This window comes from Puma concolor, chromosome E4, assembly GCF_028749965.1.
Source record: "Puma concolor isolate L17-30 chromosome E4, mPumCon1.1.hap2, whole genome shotgun sequence".
Lineage (NCBI taxonomy): Eukaryota > Metazoa > Chordata > Mammalia > Carnivora > Felidae > Puma > Puma concolor.
Window position 1 is genome coordinate 67,551,455 of NC_141683.1, and position 23,732 is coordinate 67,575,186.

A 23,732-nucleotide genomic window follows, 5' to 3' on the forward strand; every position below is an offset into this window, starting at 1 on the left:
TAGCCTTAAGACAGTTACGAATTTCAGTCAACTTTAACTGTTTCCCTTTGTTATTTTATTGACCATTTTAGAATACAGAGGAGCTTTATTGCAAGATAACCCTGATTTTCACAGAATATTCTACTTTAAACTTTCTAAATGTAGTATGCTTCAGTACATCTAAAAAGGGTATGTTTTGTTTTTGTAAGATAAAATGGCAGAATCCAATTAATGAGAAATTTTTTTTTTTTTTTTAATTTACATCCAAGTTAGTTAGCATACAGTGCAACAATGATTTCAGGAGTAGATTCCTTAATGCCCCTTACCCATTTAGTCTATGCCCCCTCCCAAAACCCCCTCCAGGAACCCTCTGTTCGTTCTCCATATTTAAGAGTCTCTTATGCTTTGTCCCCCTCCCTGTTTTTATATTATTTTTGTTTCCCTTCCCTCATGTTCATCTGTTTTGTTTCTTAAAGGCCTCATATGAGTGAAGTCATAGGATATTTGTCTTTCTCTGACTAATTTCGCTTAGCATAATGCCCTCTAGTTCCATCCACATAGTTGCAAATGGCAAGATTTCATTCTTTTTGATTGCTGAGTAATACTCTGTTGTGTATATATATACCACATCTTTATCCATTCATCCATTGATGGACATTTGGGCTCTTTCCATACTTTGGCTATTGTTGATAGTGCTGCTATAAACATGGGCGTTTGTGTGTCCCTTCGAAACAGCACCCCTGTATCCCTTGGATAAATGCCTAGTAGTGCAATTGCTGGGTCGTAGGGTAGTTCTATTTTTAGTTTTTTGAGGAACCTCCATACTGTTTTCTAGAGTGGCTGCAGCAGCTTGCATTCCCACCAACAATGCAAAAGAGATCCTCTTTCTCCGCATCCTCGCCAACATCTGCTGTTCCCTGAGTTGTTAATGTTAGCCATTCTGACAGGTGTGAGGTGATATCTCATTGTGGTTTTGATTTGTATTTCCCTGATGGTGAGTGATGTTGAGCATTTTTTCACGTATCAGTTGGCCATCTGGATGTCTTCTTTGGAGAAGTGTCTATTCATGTCTTTTGTCCGTTTCTTCACTGGATTATTTGTTTTTTGGGTGTTGAGTTTGGTAAGTTCTTTATAGATTTTGGATACTAACCCTTTATCTGATATGTCGTTTGCAAATATCTTCTCCCATTCCGTTGGTTGCCTTTTAGTTTTGCGGGTTGTTTCCTTCGCTGTGCAGAAGCTTTTTATTTTGATGAGGTCCCAGTAGTTCATTTTTGCTTTTGTTTCCCTTGCGTCTGGAGACGTGTTGAGTAAGAAGTTGCTGTGGCCAAGATCAAAGAGGTTTTTGCCTGCTTTCTCCTCGAGGATTTTGATGGCTTCCTGTCTTACATTGAGGTCTTTCATCCACTTTGAGTTTATTTTTGTGTCTGGTGTAAGAAAGTGGTCCAGGTTCATTCTTCTGCATGTTGCTGTCCAGTTTTCCCAGCACCACTTGCTGAAGAGACTGTCTTTGTTCCATTGGATATTCTTTCCTGCTTTGTCAAAGATTACTTGCCCATATGTTTGTGGGTCCATTCCTGGGTTCTCTATTCTGTTCCATTGATCTGAGTGTCTGATCACTGGAAAAGTATTAAGAAAAATCTTAATACTCTTTAGAAATCATGTAAGTGTGTGTGTGATTAATGTTAGATTAAAAGTATTATTTCTGCAGTTCAAGGGTGAAATTTTACCAATTTATCAGATATAAGTAATTTGAACTTTCCTAAATGTGACCAGCTTTAATTTGTAGATAACTGAACAGTTCAACAAACCTTTTCCCACTTGTTGACAGGCAGGAGTGCTGTGGGAGACCTTTTGAAAGAAGATATTTAAGAATGTGCTTAAATTGGGGAAAATGGAAGATGGGCATCAAGGAGGGCACTTGTTGGGATGAGCACTGGGTGTTGTATGTAAGCGATGAATCACAGGAATCTACCCCCAAAACCAAGAGCACACTGTATACACCGTATGTTAGCCAACTTGACAATAAATTATATTTAAAAATATATATATACATATGTTTAAATTTTTATCACTTTCACTTCTTGTAGGATGCTTTGAAAACGACCTATATCTCACTGAAGATTTTGTTTGTTTTACTTTTGTGCTTTGTCCATATACGTATGTATCCCAGGGTCAGTGATGAAAAGGACGCACGAGGGTATCTGCAGGCCTTAGCTTCTAAAATGACTGAAGAGTTGGAAGCTTTAAGAAATTCCAGCCTGGGTGCACGAGCAACAGTAAGCTCAGCGGTTTTGCGGGGAGAGTGATCACCTTGGGTGGGTCTGTCTAGGCTTTAGCCCACTGTGAAGTTTCTCCCAAGAAATCAACGAGTCCACGTCTTGGCCAGTTTGGGAAATCATAGCACATCACTGCCTCCCTGTAATTTGCAGTAGGTAGCCATTGTTGGTAATAATGACGAAAAATAAACTCATTTGTATGTGAATCTACACCTATTTCCGAATCATTGAAAAATGATATATTGTCACAAGTCGCCTTTCGGCTCTATTGTGTTATTAGAGAAGGTCAGTGCCTTTAAGTAGTTTCCAAATTTATTTGCACTCCCGAATTGGAATGTTAGGGATAAAATAGGACGGAGCTAAAACCAGTCATATTATTTGATAGGATATGCCCTGGAAAATGCGTCGTTTTGCAAAACTGGACATGTCAGCTAGACTGGAGTTGCAGTCGGCCCTCGATGCAGAAATAAGAGCTAAACAGGCCATCCAAGAAGAGTTGAATAAAGTTAAAGCATCTAACATCATCACAGAATGGTAAGCTTGGGGAATAGACTCTCCTAGAATTATTTTAAGTTGGTCTAGAAGTATTTGGGGGGAAAGTTCTATGTTTAGCCCCTACCTATCACTCTGCCATAGATCTTTTACAAATGAAGGTTCTCTTGGTGATAAATTTAATAATGGTAAACATATCTTAATTATCACTGTTTTTGCTGTTCTTTTATGTAGTACAAAAAGTATATCCTCTCCACAGTCTGAGACAATTACCTGATGAATATATTCCTTCAATCCTCATCACAACAGTAGAGCAAATTATACTCTGAAGAAATAAATGATACAATGAAAATCTTAATTAGATGGGATATAAACATGGTTCAAGAATAAGTCAGAGAAACAATAGAAAGTTCTGGTCACAAATCAACACATAAATAGAAAAATCCATTTGGTGCTGGAAAGCAAAGTCCCAAAGGCATTCGATCGTGAAAAGAAATACGGTCCCATAAATTCAGTATCTAACGGTGTGAAGCCTTTTAGTGCTTCGACTGTAATCACTCATATTCCGAATCGAATCGGAGGTCAGGCAACCAGCACCCCAGCTGAATTATAAACTCTTGTTATGAATAATCCAGACATAAATTAAGTACGCGTTGCCTAAATGTGCTCGTGTGACACCAAAAATGGGAGAGAACGCTTTACGGAGCCGGCGAGTCATCTCGAGCCCAAAGCGCCGTTGGGTGCAGTTCCCCAGGTTCTACCTGGACCGAGCGCGCGCCGCCTTCTCCCGCCTGGGACGCGGGACCATGAGCAAAGCCAAAAACTGTAGATACGCTTGTGAAAATGCTCCATTTCCGTGGCTCTGTGTAAAAGAGCCTCACCAAATTCTAAATTTGACCTGTAGTTTGAGGACATTTTAAAATTGAATCATTTAGCTCCAGGTCAGCATCTTCTCTAAAAGGCCAGATCCAAGGTGTCTCAGGCTTGGTGGGACACGGGGTCCCTGCCCGCTCAGCCCCGCTGTCATAGAGCGAGAGAGGCCATGGACCGTCCGTGAACGGACGGGCCCGGCCGTGCTCCTGTAACACTTTATTTGCACAAGAGTAGGTGACAGGGCCGATTCGTCTGCCCTGCAGTGGTTCGCACTTCCCTGATTTGACATGACTGACACGGAAACCAAGAAACTCCAACCACGTACTTACTGTAGGATGGCTCCCTAACTGGCGATAAAAATAATGACGTTTTTCCTTTTTTTCCCTTATTGAAGTAAACTGAAAGACTCCGAGAAGAAGAACTTGGAGCTACTATCAGAAATCGAGCAGCTAATAAAGGACACTGAAGAGCTTAGATCTGAAAAGGGTATGAGAATGTGTTTTGCATCAATCAGGGCTGCTTCTGTTCTGAATCCGTTCTGTCGCACGAGCATCAGCATCTTGCACGGGTCGGGGAGTTATTCACGCAGCAGCACTGGCGCTCACTGATGGATATGTGTATGCTCATGTCACACGCCTCACACACACACACGTACACTAGCCTGGTCTCTGAGTCATTTTGTTGTGCTCAATATACATTGTTTAAAGAATTTCGTAGTAACAGAAAAACTCACTTTGCCGTAATTTGGACCATTTTTCCATAGCTGCAGACTGTTACACAAATAATATTTTTGTGATCGGAAAAAAACTATTATTTGTATAATATACCTTACGCTATTTTCAGATGTTGTAGGGGGCTTCACTCCTGGGGTAGTTGAGGAACAGTGTATGAAGTAACCAAAGATTAATCCGGTATTAAAAGGCAGTTCAGGGATGAACTGTTGGGGGACTCCATTGCTTTCTTCCAGGTCTGGTTCTTCAGTTGCCTGCCCTGTGGGATTTCTCAGGATCCATTCCCATTTTCCTGAAGGCATTGCCTGAACATTAATGAGTCTTAACATGAACAGGAATTCCCGAGAGCTTGGGAGTTCCATTACAGGAACTTCCTCCACTTTCTTTCCAAAATGTGGGCATTCAGAATGTGAAGATGTAATACAAAGAAATTCAGAATGTTATTTTCCCAGTGAAGGGATCCTCTTACATCCAGTTATTAGAAATCCACCATCCTGACAAAGCCCGTATTCCTGACCGAATAGTGGATGAACTAACGGCTTTATGTCGTGCTTCCCTCTAACTTCTCGGTCGTGTGACACACGCTGATTGTTGGGTCTCTGTATCTGCTTTTAAAATTGTGGAGGAGAGGGTATCATACACGTGAAGGATTTAACATGAAAAAAAACCCTAAAAATAGCAGATGTTCAATACATTTTTTATTGATGGCATTTCCTAGTGAACAAGAAAGGAAGGAACCCAGAAAAGGCAGATTAGGAATTCAGATTGAGCACAGGGCTTCTCACCAAAATGAGACTCAAGCTGAGTTTTCAGACATGAATGGTGGAAAGGAGCTGCACTATTTAGTGAGCAGAAGACCAAGAATATATAAGACATGTAGGACCTGTAGCCCTGAAGGCAGTCTGTACAGAAAAGACACCAGTGCAGAGTATGACTCTGGTGTCAGTGGTGGCGTCATTGTTAGCATGGATCTAAACTTGCGAAAGAAGTAACTCAAGTCTACCGCTCTGCTTTATGAAGACACGTTAACCTGCCCCTTGTACTTGGATTTTGAACATTGCAGAATAATCAACTTTCACTTTATGTTGTAACATAACGTACTCTACTGCTTAAATAATGTAATGTGATGTTTACATAACGAGGGCGAGATTGTTTTTTCTGTGTGTTTACTAGTATATGCCAGTATCTGGACAAGGTTTGGCACCTAATGGGCTCTCAGTAAATACGTATCAATTGGATGAATTTCTGAACGTAGTACATCATCTGGCGAGATTATTGTGAAAACCACACAAATTAGTGGATGTAACTTCCTAAGGATATGGAAATCAAAACGGTGTGCTTGATTGCTAGCATTTTTCATTGCCTGTATATTTTAAGAATTATTCTGGAAATTACGCATTTAAAGTTAATGTCACAGTGAAGAAATATGCAGAAACTTTTAAAACTTCATCTGAGAAAACCGAGGGTTTGAGTGCCTCATTTCGTCAATAAAACAATACCTGAAATCAGATTGAGGCCTTGACAACCGATTTTTCATAACTAAATACATTTGTTGTATCACTACTTTACTTTCTTGTAAGAGGTCATGTATATTAGTGTATACTCTGTGTGCAGTACGAGTGTTTCAAAACAGAAACCTTGTTTGGTGATAAATTAGCTTAGAAAAAAACAGAACCATATTTTAAAGAGTCTCTCAACCCTACCACGATTTAATGTGTTTTTATAATGTACTCTAAGGGAAAAGAAAGAAATTCGAGAACTCAAGTAAGTCAGGAAACAAGCATGTCGTGGAGACTGATAATAATCGACTGTTAAGTGATATTTCAAGAAACATTAATACGGTTTTTTTTTTTTTTAATGTAGAGTTAATAGGACTGATCAGCCTTAAAATGAGGTCGTTTGTGAACAGCTCTTAATAGATTCAGACAGGAAAGGTTATCCGTGATAATGAGTTTAAATTGTTCTAGTTTTAAAAAACAGTTGCTGCTGTCTTCTAGGTATAGAGCACCGAGACTCACAGCATTCTTTCTTGGCATTTTTGAATACGCCTACCGATGGTCTGGATCAACTTGAAGTAAGTACTGAACTGTGCAAGTATTCTTTGTGGTCAGTTTCAAATTCAGGTTGTGATTTAAAATTTGTTGGCGGTGAAACGGTTTTATCACTTCCCACATAAAAGGGCCTAGAATCTTCTATAAACAAGAGCCTATTAAGAAAGGAATATGTTCTGTATTCTTATGGAAATGGTGATCACATGTATATGTAAGAAAAATCTAAGAAAGGTCTAAATATGAGCATCCCAAGATTTAAAAGAAATTTCATCCCTTCCCCTGGGAGACAGGAAATGCAGAACAAATCCTAACTTTTGAAGTAATGTTGACACTTTTGTTTTTTCTCCCAAGCATAGAGCCACAATTAAAAAAACAAAACAAAACAAAACGGTGAAAAAGGTCAATCTCAGGATAGAGCAGTGCTGGTTCTAGCTCCAAGTCAATTCAAGTTTTTTTAGGAGTTTACAATAGGCATACTTTTTGTTACAAGTATTACCTAGAGAGTGTTAGGAAGATTCCATAATAATGAAATAGTGACTGTATGCCTGTCAGTTTCTGCTGCTTAAATTCTTTGCCAGGGGGAAAAAAACCAAATTCATAAAGTATATTTTCGTCCCAGAAAATTCACGTTAGTGATTATACCTCTAGTAAACAAATAATCTTGTATCTCTGTGCAGAGCACTGTTAAAGGTGCCGGAGTTAAAGTAGTGGCCAAATAGACTGCGCCCTGCTCTCCTAGAGGTTACGTTCCAGTGGGAACAATTAGAGGCAGAGAGATCCCGTTACTCCTCAAGTGTTTCATTTAATTTGATTATTAATGATCTGCCATGCACTTCACCGTATTACGTTTTGGGTACAATATATGCATTGTATTTCATTGCTTTGGGATAGGGATCAGCTTTTAAAAGTAATTACTGGAGTTCTAAGTTTCGTGAGCAAGTGACAATGACTGCTTTTCTCATTTGTTTGTTTGAATTAATGTCATTTGCCTTTTAATTGTTTTACAAGATTTTTGATTTCTTATTTGTTCTTATTAAATTGCTTCATCCATATTTTCTATTTTTTTTATTGCTGTATTCGTTAAATAGGATTCCTTTTCTTCTTCCTCATCTTCACTGATTGATTTTTTGGATGACGTAAGTCTTTGATTTTCAAACCATCAGTGAATTGAATTGAAGAGTTTTGCCTAGTAATGCATTCAGTTTTAGAATGATCACACCTGGTAATTTACTTGTGAGACAAAATTTGCTTCTTGTCTGAAATGAAACAAAGGGTTTATTTTTATTAAACATCAGGAAGTGAATATGTACTTTGAAAAATGCTTTGGCCGTCAGGAATCTGGATTCCCTTTCTTTGCAACAGTTCTGAAGACTGGAATGCTTATTTGATTATTGTCACTATGTGGATAAATATATAAAAGGGCTCATTTTTCTTTTTCATGGCAATTTCTGTTTCACGTTCCCCTTTGCAGCATTTTGCTATTTAATTTTTATGTTAGTTAGAAGTAAACGTCTGGTAATAAAATCAGAAAAAGTGACGTATTAAATCTTTCAATAGATTTTATTGTAACATAATAATTGAGTACAAATCAATTTTTAGTGCTGACAGAATTTCTCTTCTAATGTGGAAAGTGATTTTAGTTAACATATGTGCTACATGCACTATAAATTGACTGCATTATCATTTTCTCTCCTAAATTAATTCTGTAGATTTGATCATTTAGAAGTCCCTGATGTCTTCACTCTCGTTACTGAAATGCCACCTGTCCGCGTTCTCTCTGTTCCACATTAAATGGCACAAAAATCCCTGTCATAAGGCATTTTGTTGTCCTGTTGAACATTTAACCTTTCTAGAAACTGGAAAATAGAATGGGTTCAGATGCAGATGTTCTGCGCAGAGCCCAGTTTTTAAACCTGGGGCAATTTTTATGTTTTATTTTTTGTGTTCTGTTAAACATAATTCTCACATTCAGAAGAGTACTTTGCATAATTTTCCACTCAAGAAAACTCTTGATCTAGGCTTAAACATTTTTTTTAACTGATTTTTTTTTCTGCCTTTGAAATACCATACCAAAGTGTACTATTTTCCATTCTGAATGGAAACTATTTCATCATTCTTGAGACGGTCCTAGTTCACTCTACGCTGTGATAAAAAGAGAACTCTCTTGATGTACAACAGTATTTCATGTTACCATCTACTGGATGTTTGTACTAAAATACTCAAGATGTTATTTCCATAGAAACATCATTCACTTGAAAGAGAAAGACAAGGAAGTTTGAATACATTCTTTTAATGGTTCCTTCCGCTAGAAAACCATTTCCTTTCTCTTTTTCTAACAAACCCTTCTCCCCGCCCCTTCCCCTCCCACACAAAGCTCTGAATGTAGAACACGGGAGCCCGGGTGTCCTGTGGCCGACGGGCCTGCTACAGGGACACCCGCGTGGCCCCGCTCTGTCCGCTGCCACCCGGCCGTAGTGAGGAAGCGTCCCGCTTTGACGTTCCTCCAGAACTCTCTTGTCCTCACCCACCGGCGCTCAGCCTGAGCTCAGTTCACACGGACCACCGCGTCTTAACCCGGCACAAAGGAACCCCTGTTACACAGCGAAAAGGAGTTGAGTTCACACAGGCTGAATCTTTCTGATCCAGGCGCCAGCTCTTAAAAAGCATGGTCTCTGCTCCCGAGGTTCCCCTTCCCACTTACTGGGTAAGCACATAAGGTGACCCAGATCCTGCCTCCACCACCTTCCAGGTGTGTGGCTGGGAGCAAGTTACCCAACCTCTCTGCGCCCCAGTCTGCTGGTCAGAAGAACAAGGGTGATAACAGCGGTACCGACTCGTAGGTGGTTGGAGGACTTAAGGGAACAGCGAACGTGAGGCCCTTGCCCTGCTCTTGCCCTACTCGTCATAGGCCGTTCACCCCCTTCCCAAGTTCCTTTAGCTTCCTTTCTTGTCCAGGAGTCCGTTGTCGCCTGAATGTCGCCTTTAGCCCTCTAACCACCTTTCCACCCCCACCCACGCGGGTCACCGCACCTTCCCCCTGAGTCGTCAAGTCAGGTCACCGCTGCGCGTTGATTTTTACATGTCAGGGACAAGGCCAGCCGTCAGCTCCCACTTTCAAACATAGTTCGTCGTCTTACTTCATATTCTATGGCCGGAGGCTCTTTCTGGTTGATGAGTACGACCGCTCTTCCCAGAGTCCTCATTCCGTTCACCCTCGAGGCCGTGGGAGGATGAGGTTTTTGAAAACCAGCGTCCGGTCCTCGGCACGCTTGCGCTCAGCAGCCGAGACGCGAGGCGCGAAGCTTCAGTTCTCTTCGGCGTTTGGGATCTTAAGGAACAGAGTGAATTGTGATCTTTGTGCCCATGCTCCTTGGAGTGTTGTGCGGGGCCGCCCCCGACAGCGAGCAGACTCTAACCCTCAGCCACCCCGCGCGACTCACCCTCACATCCTTCTCTGGCGTCGGCCTCACTGCTGCAGAAGGGGAAGCCGGGCACGCCACGGACCCGGAATTTGAATCGCAGGCAGGAACTCGTGGGTTTAGGAAGGGATAAAGCTGAGGTGGAGCAGGATTGCAGAAAGCAAGTTTTCTTTGGCCTCCGCACGCCATCGACCTCCTCGTCTGCTCGCCGAGGCCTAGCGACCTCGTTCTGCCCTCTGGTTTTTTAGAACCAAACCACCGGCCCCTCCCCGCCTCCAGAATCACCTTTGACTTCCTTAAGTTCAAAATTCAAGCGAATGCTAGAATCTGGGCACACTCAGAGCAGTTTCCTTTTAAGTTGCACCGTTTACACAGGTCTTGCTACGCATAGAGTTTCCAGTAAGCACGGCCTTGACGGTGGAGCAGTGTATGGAGGTTCCTTCCTTCCCTCTGATTCGGGCGAAGCACCTGCTTCTGTGACTCAGGAGAACTCAGGTGGTTGGGCTTTCCTACGTGCATAATCATGAACTTCTTCTGAAAGAGAAAAGAACTTGGCACCTGCTTCTGTGACTCAGGAGAACTCAGGTGGTTGGGCTTTCCTACGTGCATAATCATGAACTTCTTCTGAAAGAGAAAAGAACTTGGGATATATTCAGTCCATGCTTCTGGCCACCATTTATCACCGCCTTCTCCCATTAGTAAAGTGGGCGGTCTGCTGTCCCATTAGGGAAGTTTCTGGACTCTCAGTCTTTGGGGGAATAGGGAATTAGTGGCAACGGGGTACGACACTATTGAGGGCAGATAGAAGGGGGGTTAATTCATGTTAAAAGAAACTGACGTCACTCTGACCACTTTGTCTCTCGGGTCAGGCATTCCCACGTGTGGTGAGACACCAGTGACCGCAGGGTAGCCTCATCTTCTCTCCCAACCCCACACCCCAGTCCTAGACTGCCTGGGGTGACTCCATATTGGCCCAGCCTCCAGGTCCCGAACAGGGTGAGGGACAGGTGGAGCTTGGCAGTTTGGCCTTTCCCTCATCTGTTCCCTGCATCCCAGGGGCAAGAAGTCCAGGGATGACCAGACCACACTTACAAACTTCCCATCCTGGTCAGTTCGTTTTCTTCTTTTCAAAGGAACCAAAGATAATACTTGGCTTGACTGTATTAAAGGTAATGCTAATTATGGTCATCTAAATGAACCACTTGTTGTTGTATTTGGTAAACAGATTGTCATTTATTAAATCTGTGCCAGGTAGGTTTTGAGTTTTATTAAATTACGATTCTACACTCTGTTCATTTGGGCCAAGTTCACACACAAAAATGGGAATTGCCCATTTACCTGGCAAATGAGAATTTGCCAACTTGCTTTTGGGATGCTGTCTTAACTCTAGTGTGCCGAGGAAAGAGTAGACCAAGGAGTTAAAGGTCAGACATAAAGGAATAGAGTTAGTACCATTGGTCCGACTGTCTGATCCTCACAAACCCTGTTTTCTTGTATCCTGGCCAATTCCGAGAAGCCAGCAGTCGGAGAGTATTGACAAGCTCGTTCTCCTACTCCTCGTTTTGGCCTCATACTAAAATCTTGCTACGATGTCCTGAACTATTTAATTTCAGCCCGGCTCCTAGCTTCCTTCATTCATCTCTTCCCTGTAGAGATCTCTTGTCTCTCCCCTGGCTTCTTTTATGTTCTGTCATCACCAGTCACAGAAATCTGAGGCTTTGCAGCATTGTGTCAGCTGGATCTGGGGCAATTCGATCATCCATGAGAATCCGTGGAAGACAGAATTTCAAAACATACATTATAAAGATCTTTTCATCCTACGACCCACCCTAGGTGTAGATCCTGCTGAGAAATTATGGCATTTCTGATATTTCCTCCTTCAATTCTTTTTTTTTTTTTTTTTTTTTACAAAACTTCCATCCACATGTTAAATACAACCCAACTTGAAACTCACGTTTCAGGAGATTGTCATATGCAGCCCTTCTCTCATTTAGGCAGGATTCTATCTTAATTATATATACAAGATCTGTATTATATTCTCATACATTGAGGCAGTCTAGAGGGAAACACCCATGACCACCCAGACTTTCACTCTTCACTCTCCTGTTTAAGAAGACCTTTGGAATTCATTAACTGAATCTTAAAAGCTATTTGCCAAATCCGTGTCTATAAGATAAAGTACTTTTTTTGGTTTCTGCTTGTGTGCCGCCTCCTACGATCAGCCTGAGCATTACGGTGGCGACCGAGAGACCTAGGTAGAAAAGGCATAGTTTTAAAGTGTATATGATTAGAGATGAGGGCAACATACTGGCTTCTCCCGGGCTGTGAGACCAGTTCCACTGTTTGTACAAAACCGTGGTTGTGTGTCAGTGTGTAGAAGAGAGAGCGTAGTGTGTGTTCCTGTAATTGTATCATCAGGAAGCGGCCTAATTTCCCCTTCTTGTTGAAAACAGAAAAACAGCTGTCTGGTTTCTAGGTAGACACTTTGGGAAGAACATTATCACTATGATTTAGTATCATTATTAGCTTTATACAGTGCCAGCTGAGACCAGGTGTTGTCCTTCATACGCAGAGATGGTTTTGAGAGACGTTTTGAATTGTTTTTAGTATGGTGGCAATGTGTGTACTTTGAACTAGTCATGCATTTTTTCACGGATTCAGCACACTCCCAACTCTGCTCTAGAAGTGTAGAAAGATAGCCAGAAAGTCAAGGATTCTCTGTGTTAATCCTTGCACGGTGGTAGCTCCTAAGACGTAGCAGATGGAGACGTAGGCCGCGAAATGCTTATCATCTTGTTAGAAAAAATAAATCCATGGTTACGTGCTGCGCCATGTCGAAAGTGACAGGTGCCGTAAGAAATATTTCAGTTAAGTATTGCAGCATTTCAGAAGGATTCATTCAGTACTTACTAAGGATTTTTAAATTGATAGGTTTTATTACGATAAGCATGTTACAATGTTTCTTGCCCTGAAGAATCCGAGTCTGATGGAAAAACCACATGTGTAAATCAATAATTATAACACGATTGGGAAAATCAAACTAATAAAAGATATGGATTGTATATCATAGGAGTATAAAGGAGAGATACCTGACTGAGCCAGGCGGCTGCAGAAAGGCTTTCTGAAGGAACCAGTGCCTGAGTGGGGTCCCCACGGATAGATGAGTATGGTCCACGGAGTCCAAGAGGAAGGTGTGCTAGTTACACACTGGACGAAGAAACACAAATTGCTTAGGAATCTGCAGGCCTTCTAATCCCAGTTCACCATTAACTCTTCAGGACACGGTGTTCAAGTCCGCCCCCTTCCCATTTCCTAGAAAGAAATAATAGTTCCTGTTTAGCGATCTGCCAGAGTTGTACAGATAATACCGGTAATCCGGAATGATCTTCTTACCCTTCCAAGTTTTCTCTGGAATCTTCTGTGGCTCCTGTAGACTCCGTTTGTAAACTCCCTCCTCTAGGCCCCCATGCAAATCCTGTACGTCCCGCCTCCGGCCTCCCACAAAACTGTGCAGCAAACCTCAGCTACCACGTGAGGCCCACTGTTGGCGGCCTGGGGTCTTCCCCACCTTGTAAATACCTGACCCGTTGCAAAACCTCAGGAAATGTTACGTTCAGTTGAATATAGGGAGTTGCCAGAGGTAGAGATGGTTTATGTGTGTGAAGCTCTGCTCTTTGCACATCCCAAAGTTCCAGAGGCTTGGGACTGTTTTGATGCGGTTACTACCTGCTTATTGTTCTTGCTGTTTTTCCCTAATTACTGAATCTTCAATGTCAGAAAGGTGACAGTCCCTTTTGACTTAAGCCTAATATCCAGTCAAGGCGGGTGGTATCGTTGAAGTAACTGTTTTTGTTTTCATTCACGGTCAGTGATTCCAAAGGCCTAATTTAGCTCTTACCACTGGAAAGAATCATCTTTGAAAACAGTAAGAGTTTGGTAGGGAAAAGACCGGCCCGTGAAATATTTTATTAAGTGCTAACTGGCGCTCAGTCAGAATTATTTGGCTCCTTTTCGTTCTCCTGTTTCCAGTTGCTACTTCCAAACCTCCACAGGAAGGAGATTGTCCCTCGCTCACTGGAGCACCATTGCGTGGGTCACTGCGCGGGGTCCAGCGAAAGCGTTATTGTCACCTTAGCCCGAGTCCGAGCAGCCGTTTCTCCGCTGTCCTATCCTCCAGTTTTTCCTGAAAACAAATGTACTTTGAACCTATCAGAAAATGTGTCTCTCTGTGTATGTTGGTAGACTTTGTCTGTTAATACGGCGGGAGCCATCGAGAGTCGTGTGTATTTGTAACGTGTAGTATTCTCCTTTCTTTGTTGAAGCGCTCTCCGTCCTGCACTCCAGCTAGCAAAGGCAGACGTGTAAGAAACCACTGCACCGTGTGTCCCCACCCCACGCCCTCCTCCCTGTCTCTCACCCTTTTTGCCTGTGGTTGCAGAACACGCTCACGTCCCCGTGATGTGCTCTTACCTCCGCTGCATGCTTTGTGCTGCTGCTCTCGCTCTTGCCTTTCCGTATTTTCCTTTTCTTTCTTTTCCTTTTCTTTCTTTGGCTTGGGCCGTAAAGCTTTAGGAATGTTCGTCTACATTTCGGCAACCAAAAGACTCAAATTATAAGGTATCTTTTTCATGTTTAGTAGGAAAGAAAGTGATTCTAAAGTTTGCTGTCCAAATCAGTCCCCTGCAGAGTAAATGAGTTTCTCAGTAAGAATCTGATATGAGCAGATACGTGGAGATTTCCTAGAGATTTTAATTATGTAGAAAAAAGCTTGACGATTCATATTATGCAAAAGTCAAACGAATTTGGGGCAAGTTATAGATCTTATTGGCTATAGTTTGACGTAAATCCGTTCAGCAGAAATCTTTGATAGATTTTTTTAATGTAGTTCAAAGGAATGTCCCTAAATACATTTATAGATTTGAAGCCTTAATGTTGATAGCTAATTGTTTATATTCTAAGGTAGCTCCAAGATTTTTAGAAATATCGTGACATTCTTTATATATGTATTGGTAACCAACTGTCAGCATCATCCTGTACTAAGGCTAGGTCAGGGTTTGTCAGGATTAAATGGGCTAGGCCACTACCTCTATCCAGCACGATTCTGACATGCCCAGAGTGGGGGATGTATTTGTAGAAAGGTCTCAATTTCCCTACATCAGCATCCACCCCAATGTCATTATGCACAACACACACACTCCGTAGTTGAAAAGCAGTGGGCTGGCTGATGTTTGCTCTGTTTTTCATATGCGATGTAAAATAGTAACATTAAAAAGGAATGCCTGTCGTAGGTGGAAGTTTTGAAACCTGTCGTCGGCTTCATAATCGTTGGTATTGGTCAGCACCTTAAATCCAAAATTCTTGAGAATTCTTGGACTTGGAAAGAGCTAGATCATGGAATTCTCTGGTTTATGGAGAACGCGGGAAATAGTAGGGTGGCTCGATTAACCCTCCTAGAGCACATGTTTCCAAACTACTGCTTAATAGTGAATAAGCAGTTCGGATACCAGTGAGGCGGCCAGTATGACTTCAACTAGTACTCCATTGGTCAGTGAAGTCTTCGAAGAGATTGCTGGTTCAACCAATTTTTTTTATTATCCTGACATTTATAGGGTTAAAACCATTGGGTGCTTGGATTTATCAGATTAATCTTTGAATATGTGTTAAGTATATCGTATAACCTCTAGAAAGGAAGACCACAATATTGTGTGCCTAACGATATTAGGTTCAAATCATCAGCCTGTGACTTGACTAAATTTTTAACTGGTTTTTCTTTAACATGGTTACAGTTCAGAGAGATTTTATTTCGCTGGTTAAATATAGATTGTATCTCACTTGCCTTGCAGATTTCTAGGGGCCCTGACCCAGAACACTTCTGTGAGTCTTGGAATAGGGAGAAACTTCTGAGGGAAATAGCCGTTACAAGGTTCCTCCTGTTCAGTCTCTGTCTTCATCTTACAGGATGTGAATAAGCCTCACTGACTAGAGCCCACTGACTGTTTCTGTATGATTTTTTAAATGCAGATGTGATAGGCTTGGTAATCTGCTTCCCAGGATTTCTGGAGTTTTTCCTCGGTTATGTATCTGGCAAATTAAAAAAAAAAAAAACCTCTCTGAAAAGTGCTGATGTCTTGGAGGGAGCTGAGTGAAGAATTACCAGCTACTCAGCAGATCCATAGAAGCATCATGGCGGTACAGTGAGGGGCCCAGTGGCCCTGGGAAACAGCGGCACATTGCAGAAGGGACACAGGTCGTTACCATTCCTAACAGTGGCCTTGAATCTAACAGTGACGTACAATTTTGTTATAGCCTGTGTTTTTTAGACAAGCAATATGTAATACTTTTATAAATTTAAAATTCTTTAAGTGACTGTTAAATGTCAGATAAGTGAGGTATTACAGTTTAAGGTTTACTGGACTTTTATGTCCAGTGTGCTGGAAAGTCCCATTCTTTATAAATGGTGCTATTCAAGTAAGCATAGTATAAGAAAGATTGGTTACGAATACTGTTGTTAATGCTTGAATGTAAGTGGTTAATGGAAAGGTCCACAGTGTTTTCATTAATAGAAGCATTGAATTTTACAGTATTCCTTCCGAGTTTAGAACAGAGATTTTAAATAACATGTAGCCGAACTTTCTGTTTTCTGAAAACATTTGTAAAGTCTCCAGAGTAGATCTTCAGATCAATATATGGAAAATAATGGGAAATTTTCATTGAGTACCAAGTTATATTGTTTGTAATTAGTAAGATTGCACTTACTTGTCATAACCTTGAGTAATTTATTTGCTTTAGGATGATAAAATATTATATTTGCTGTTTCCCAAATGATCTAGTATTTCCATAATACTGTTTTTATCATAAGTTCAATTAACAGAAATAATTACATCGTTGAAAGTTTGAGGTTATAAAGTGTTCCTGAATACAGAAAAATTGGATTACTTGCCACTTTGTTTCCAAAATACTTCTAGCTTAAAGGATGATGATAATGGGGGTTTTTTTCTTAGAGTTTTAATTTTCTTAGAGTTTTATATTTACTAATGCAAAACAAAATGTTAGATGGAAGCTTTTTTTTTTTTAATCTAGATCAAATCCATATCAAATCTTGGTATCTTTTACTTTAAAACCAGGTTTCTTATGGGAATGTTTTGCTTTTTGTATCTGTTCAAATCTGTAATTATTTTGGAGTAGAAAAGGCCCATTGATAAATAGTCAAGATGAGTCGTTTTAGTGGTTTTTATTATTTATCAGAAAACCATACTGCGTAACTTGAGGACTTCACCTAAAAAATCAGATCTGATCCTGGGAGAGGAAAAAACTTTTCTGTTTGACTGCACTGCTCTAACAATACATTTTGTCGATCATTCAGGAGGGAAATCCTAACAGATTCAGGAAACATTATGGACTTTTTACATGGCAGTGTTATGTATCATGGATGATACCTCTGATAACTCATTCCGTTTTCCTTTTTTTCCCCAAACGGTAAAGCAGTAGGTAAAAATTACATTGGATATAGTAGATGTTTCTATTGCCTGCTCCTCAGAATAACTCCTGGAAGTGTGTCTACTTAGAAAAGAGAATTAGGTAACCAAAACAATAGGAAAAAAATTCACATTTATGTAAAGACATCCCTCATGTTTTCACAGTAGATTGCAGCTTAGAAATATTGAGTGAATGGCTTATACTATTAAGATTTGTTTCCAAGATCTTTCTCCAAATATCAGAAGGTGCTGTCCAATAAATATTAGCTATTTATTGTTTTTTGCTATTTTTCTCCTTTTTATCATTCCTTCTACAACCATTTACCCGATTAACGAATTATGATATCTCTGCTATTGGTGTGTATCATACTTATCAGCTTTTCCTGAATTATGAATTCAAGTCATTGCTTACATTGAATGCTATCCAGTTTTTCAAAACACAGAGAATTTAACTTCCATGATTTAAGTATATTACTAATGATTGTGTTATAACCATGATAATGGCTCAGAAGATAAGCACAGTTGATGTGCTGTCAATCAGTTGCTTTGCCTCCATGTTCTATGTGAATCATTGCCAGTTAATTTTCAAATTAATTTTAGGCTATCTGCAAAGTCTGCCTTCTAGTTATTGAGTATTTTGAAGGTTTAGTAAAATCAATTGCTTTTTAGTGGGTAGAATCATTAACTATAAGTGTGTTGGTAAGCTTGTAGTTATAGATAAAATTAGCATCTTGATAAACCAGTCCTGTTGGTGTTAATGAACACTTTGATGTAGAAAATATATAAGTGGTATTACGTTTTTCTTATTCTTACTGTTAAACCTCTTTTGAGATATTGTTTACATTGGCAGTAATGCAGAAAGGAAATGAAATATTTAAATCTATTAATCTAACAGGTATTTGCTTCCAACCCCTTTTAGAAGATCTGGGGAAATTTTTTTAGTTTAATATTCAAAACATTATTGCCACGAGTTTATTCTTCTGTACCAAACTTTGTTCCTTGTCTTTCCTAAGAAACACGCTTTTGAAAAATAAAGTGGTAATGTTTAAGCTTCACTTATACATTCACGTGTTTTAAAAAGTAAGAGTATCATCGTAAATGGTATAGCTCAACTTTTATAAATACACTCAATGCCATCTCAAAATATTACTCAAATATGTTTACTTATTTTAAATTTTTTAAAATAAGAACTACCTTGATTTTGTTTAATCTCTGGAATTTAGTTTTATTTTAAGAGCATATAGTTCCAAAAAGTATGGTAATTTTCATTATTCTGTTATTAGAATTGGTATTGGGTTAGGTTTTAAGTCTAAACGTTTCCTCTTTTGAATAACCAGTTTTTACCTCCCGCAGCTAAGAAAATCGTTTTAAAATCTGTCCTCATTCCTGTGGTTTTCTTTTTTATTTATGAGTAAAAACTGTGAGGAGAAAAAGACTTTTTATAAGTGACAGTGATTCTAAAGAGGGGCCAAGAGGTATGTATTTGAAGCCTCAAGAGTTCCCATCAGAGTCACTAATTTCTGTCATCACGGATGAAACCCCGAAGGCATCATTTTCCCTTTGTTCAGTATCACACCGTCAATGTCACATTTTCACAGGGTCGTGAAACATGATGGTAAATGTTTCAGTGACCAACTGTGGGCGGAGGCAGGGGGTGGGTTTTTAGGCGTGATGACTTCCGCGACGTACGCCTCCCCGATCCCGGCGCAGGAAAGTGTAAGTAACAAAGCCACCTGCCCAGCCCCTGGCCGCAGCCGTCAGGCCTGCTCCCCCTGCCGCCGGGACCCCTGAAAGCCGGCTCCCGCCCTCCTCGCACTGGCACCGGGCTTAAAGCCACTGCGCTCCCAGGTAGGAAGGAAGCCACTGTGTTGGCTGGTCAGCCCCGTTCGTCGGCAGCTTTGTCCTTCGTATGGGGCCTCGGCTCCGGTCTTCCAGTCACGCTTTTGTGTGACCGGCCAGAAGCTTCCGCTTTCTTAAGATGACTCAGTTCTTCATACTCAGCAAAGCCCCTACTCAGACACTTCTTTGAAACTTTATGACAGGGGCACCTGGAGGGCTCGGTCGGTTAAGTGTCCGACTCTTGGCTTCAGCTCAAGTCATGATCTCACGGTTTCGTGAGCTCGAGCCCCACGTCGGGCTGTGCGCACCAGTACTGTTTGCATATCCGGTCCGTGTTCGTTGAACCCTTTCCCCCGCGGACTCGTACTCAGCTTGCCATTACATAATCTTACGGAAACTAGCAGGAGGAGATTTTCAGAAAGTGGGACCTTTCTGCCTTATTTCCAGCCCAGGTTTATACTCCAGATTGATGATTTGAATGGAACACCTTCCCCATGCCTGTCCCTGAGCAAATTTGTGAACTGGGCAGAAATCGTCCAAGACTGTCATTTTCTTCTCTCTTTACCCCCCTCTTCCTGGTCAGAGTTCACTGGCAGGAGAAAAAGATAATGTAACTCAGGCTCCATGATCATTAAAGCCTTGAGTGGAGGTGCCTCTGGTACAACAGAAAGAACACAGAATTTGAAGGCAAGGGTGGGATTCAGGCCTGGGTCTCCCACTTCGTAAGCTGTATGAGCTTTCTGAAACGGACCGCATCGCCCGCTCCGAGCTGGGGCGCGGCCGGTATGCTTCAGTCCGAGTGCTCCAATTTTTAAAATATTGAAGTGCTTTCCCAGCTGTGAAGTACATATGTACAGTCTTTAAGCTGACTGTTCTCTTTATTGACTTGTCACTTCTGATCTAAGCATTGTCCTTGCTGTACAGCACATTCGAAACAAATTCCCCTAACCTCTTTTCCAAACTGCTTTCCTCGCCTTTTCACTTTAAACACACGATCCTGGTCATTTTGAAAATTGCCAGACGGAACCAGTCATTGATCAGTATGCTCAGTCTTTAATGCTCAGTTTTAACCCAACGTCTTTTGAGTCTCTAAAAACATTCGGTTAAAAGGGTGCGGCTGAGTGTGAGTGCTGGCATTTCTGCCGCAGAATAAGAGGGCGGAATCGCCTGCAGTGACAGACACAAAGCTGATAAGTCTGTTTCTTTTGCCTGCAAGTGATGCCTGGTAGAGGCCCAGATGTCGTTCTTACAAAGGGCAGAATTATCTCGAACCTGCAGGACATAACCTCTGTGAAGTCCTCTGCACTTGTGGGAGATTTCTCTTGTGAAACACGAGCGTTTCACGTGGACTGCAAGAACATAGAGTAGAGACCGGCACGCAGAGTGAGAGGTCGGCAGTGAGGCCTGCAGCATGGCGGTACCTGTGGTCATCTTTCCCTCTGTTTACGGTAAAGCGAGCGGTCCTGCTTTTGTGGAATGACGCTTCCCGGAGGTGAACGTTCAGGCTGAAGTGCGTTTTCCTCTCTTCACAACAAATGTTACCGTGATTGTGCCTTACAGAAATTCGCTAAGAGCTGCACGCTGTTTGAAAGTGGTATGCTGGGTTTTTGTCGTTCCTGGCTTCTCCTAGACTGATCCCGTTGAGAACACGTGTGTGCGGAATCCGAGCGTCCGGGTTTGCATCCAGTCGAGGTCCACATGTCCTCCCACTTCTTGTGAAGCTGAGCCAGCTAAGGTGCCTCCCCGGGGTAGCCCCGCTCTCCAGCTTGTCACTTGTCAGAAAGAGGGAATCGAAAAACAAGTGAAAGCCGACTCTTGTTTGACTCAAATATATTCTGTAATAAGTCACAGTCTACTGGAGAGCATTGCATTATTATTATAATGTAAATAGGACCGTAAAACAAAAGCAGAAAATTGTCCCCCCCAAGTTCAACCTAAAACAGACAAACACTTATTTCACTAGAAAGGTAGTCTGTATCTGAAGTAGAGGACTGTGTGGAGCAGAGGGCGGGGTTCTCTAAATCTTGGAATTATCAGATACAAACCTCGGAGGCACACAGCCATGTCAGGTGCGATTCTCAGATTTTAACTCTTCTGATCTAAAAAGATATGTGTAACTGCCACAAAGTAGAGCTTAAAATTAAAATTGCCATTGCCGGCCGCTGAACAGTTTAACTGCCCATCAGCAGTAGGCATTCGGCCGTCCCCTGCCTTGCGGTAGCACAAAACCACCACGACCACCACACCAGTGTTGTTCTGCACCCCACGTGAATGCTTTCAAACAGCCGGCTGGCCACTTTTCTCAGCAGAGGTCATTGTCTCAACAAGTCGGAAGGGCGTCGTGCCTCAGTGGGTGCGGCTCAGATCGCGTCCGCTCCTCGAACAGCGCTGCCGCCGCCCCTTTGTTTCCCGTGTCGTCTCTGGAGCCGGGAGCAGATGGCCCACCTGGGAAAGCTGTCTGAAATGAAGGGATCCGTGGTTCGAGTCTAACTGGGTCTTTTCCAACCCTGCGAGCGACGACCACAGACCGCTTAAGTTGATGACGCTCTGCTTTGTCTCAATCGTTGAGTTTATACGTTTTGACTGTTGAAATCTTTGGAGCGTAGAGAGAATAGCAAACGCCCGTGTGGCCACCATCCACAGGTGTAGCAGATGTGGACATTTTTGCCCTGCTCTTTGCCAGTTTGTTTTCAGAGAAAGTTGAAACACCCTTCCCTGTACCGTTCCCCTTCCTCCTTCCTCCTTCCTCAGACGCATCTAAAGACCCTGCCATTGACGTACTTTCTCTTCTTCAGTTTTACGTTTTACTTCATCTGTAGACAGCAACCATACCTGATAACATTTGCTCTACGTTTATGTTTTACACACAGGTTATCTGTATCTTCCTGTAACCGCTTTCATTCAACGTGATGCTTTTGAACTTTCCTCCTGCAGATACGTGTCCATTTAGTCCACTCGTTACGACCGTTACGTCATATTGCGTTGTATGAATATACCACAACCATGTATGCATCCTCTTGTTGTTGGAAATTTGGGATATTTAATAATGTCATATTATTGGATATCTGTTTCCAATTTTTGTTGTCATAATCAGTGCTGAAGTGAACATTCTAATAGCTGTCTGCTTTTGTGTGTGCAGAGTGTGATTAGCTATGTACCTGGGAGTTGAATTATTGGATTGTATGGTATGTGCATTCTCAGCTTTAACTAGATTTTGCCAAATTATTTTCCACAGCGGTTGAACCAATTTTCACTCCCACCAGCAATGTGTGAGAGTTCCCCATTTTCCCACATCTTCACCAACCCTTGGTACTGTCACACATTAACTTTTGCCAATTTGATGGGTATGGAGTGGGATTTTTAATTTGCATTTGTCTGATCTTAGTGTTAACTCAGCATCCTTTTGTATGTTTATTGACCACTGGTGATTTGCCTGTATATGTCTTTTGTCTGTTTTTCCATTGAATTGTTTCTTTTGTTTTGTCACTGTTCTTTATATAATCTGGATACTAATCCTCAGCTGGCTTATATGCACTGCAAATACTTTCTTCCCATCTGTAGCTTATTTTAAAATTTTATTTGGTATCTTTTTGTCTTGCAACAGTGTTTATTTTAAAGTAGTCTTATATATATATATCAATCATCTCCTCTATGACTCCCGTTTTTTTCATGCATTTCTAAAGCAATTCTGCCCTGTGCAGCATTTATAAAAGTTTTCTTCCATATTTTTTCTGAAAGTTTAAATTTTTTTTATTTTACATGTTTAAGACCTTAAGCTGAAATTGGTTGTTACAAATTATGCGAAATGGGGTTCTAAATCCGTTTTTCTCAGGGGTTCCTGGGTGGCTCAGTCAGTTAAGTATCCTACTCTTCATTTTGGCTCAGATCATGATCTCACGGTTTGTGAGATCAAGCCCTGCATCTGGTGCTGCACTGACAGCACGGAGCCTGCTTGAGATTCTCTCTCCTTCCCTCTCTGCCCCTCCCCCTCTTGTTCCTTCTCTCTCTCTCTCTCCCTCTCTCTCTCTCTCTCTCCCTCCCTCTCTCTCTCTCTCTCTCTCTCTCTCTCTCAATCTGTGTCTTTCTCAAAATAAACTTTAAATAAATAAATAAATCTGTTTTTCTCATATGAACAACTAATTCTCTTATATTTCCCTCATTGATTTGTAAAACTCTTTCTGCTTTATATAAATGGATCTGTTTGGGGGTTCTTTATTTTCTTCTTCTGGTTTTGTTTTTTGTTTTTTGGGTTTTTTTGTTTGTTTGTTTTGTTTTTTGGTCTGTTCCTGCACCAGCGTCACATTGTCTTGATTACTGTAAGCCTGAAGTAATTCACCTGGTGTGATCGACCACTCCCACCCACCTTATTCTTTTTCATTTTCTTTTTTTCACCCTTTAGTTTTACATATGACTTTTGTGATCAGCTTGTCAGATTCCATATGGGGCTTTTGATTAATTGTGTTGAATTTATAGATTCATCTGAGGAGAATTGACATCTTTGTGGTTGGGTCTTTCCGTCTGTGAACATGATATATACATATCATTTAGATATTCTTTTATATCCTCCGATAAAGTTTCATTTTTTTTCTTTATT

At 41.3% G+C, this 23,732-nt stretch overlaps 1 protein-coding gene across 16 annotated transcripts in view; it reads left to right on the top strand.

Annotated features, from left to right (window-relative positions):
* CDC42BPA (CDC42 binding protein kinase alpha) overlaps positions 1 to 23,732 on the top strand; it is a 321,738-nt gene that overhangs the window by 251,890 nt on the left and 46,116 nt on the right. For 4 of the 16 annotated variants that reach the window (XM_086694385.1, XM_086694392.1, XM_086694395.1 and 1 more), the window contains 6 exons: positions 2,153 to 2,258; positions 2,644 to 2,792; positions 4,018 to 4,109; positions 6,352 to 6,428; positions 7,494 to 7,541; positions 14,147 to 14,185. In XM_086694385.1, the coding sequence (XP_086550511.1) occupies positions 2,153 to 2,258; positions 2,644 to 2,792; positions 4,018 to 4,109; positions 6,352 to 6,428; positions 7,494 to 7,541; positions 14,147 to 14,185 (511 nt within the window). Of the gene's footprint in view, positions 1 to 2,152; positions 2,259 to 2,643; positions 2,793 to 4,017; positions 4,110 to 6,351; positions 6,429 to 7,491; positions 7,542 to 14,146; positions 14,186 to 20,768; positions 20,874 to 23,732 lie in introns of all 16 variants that reach the window. The other 12 variants (XM_086694389.1, XM_086694396.1, XM_086694398.1 and 9 more) reach the window with 8 other exon arrangements.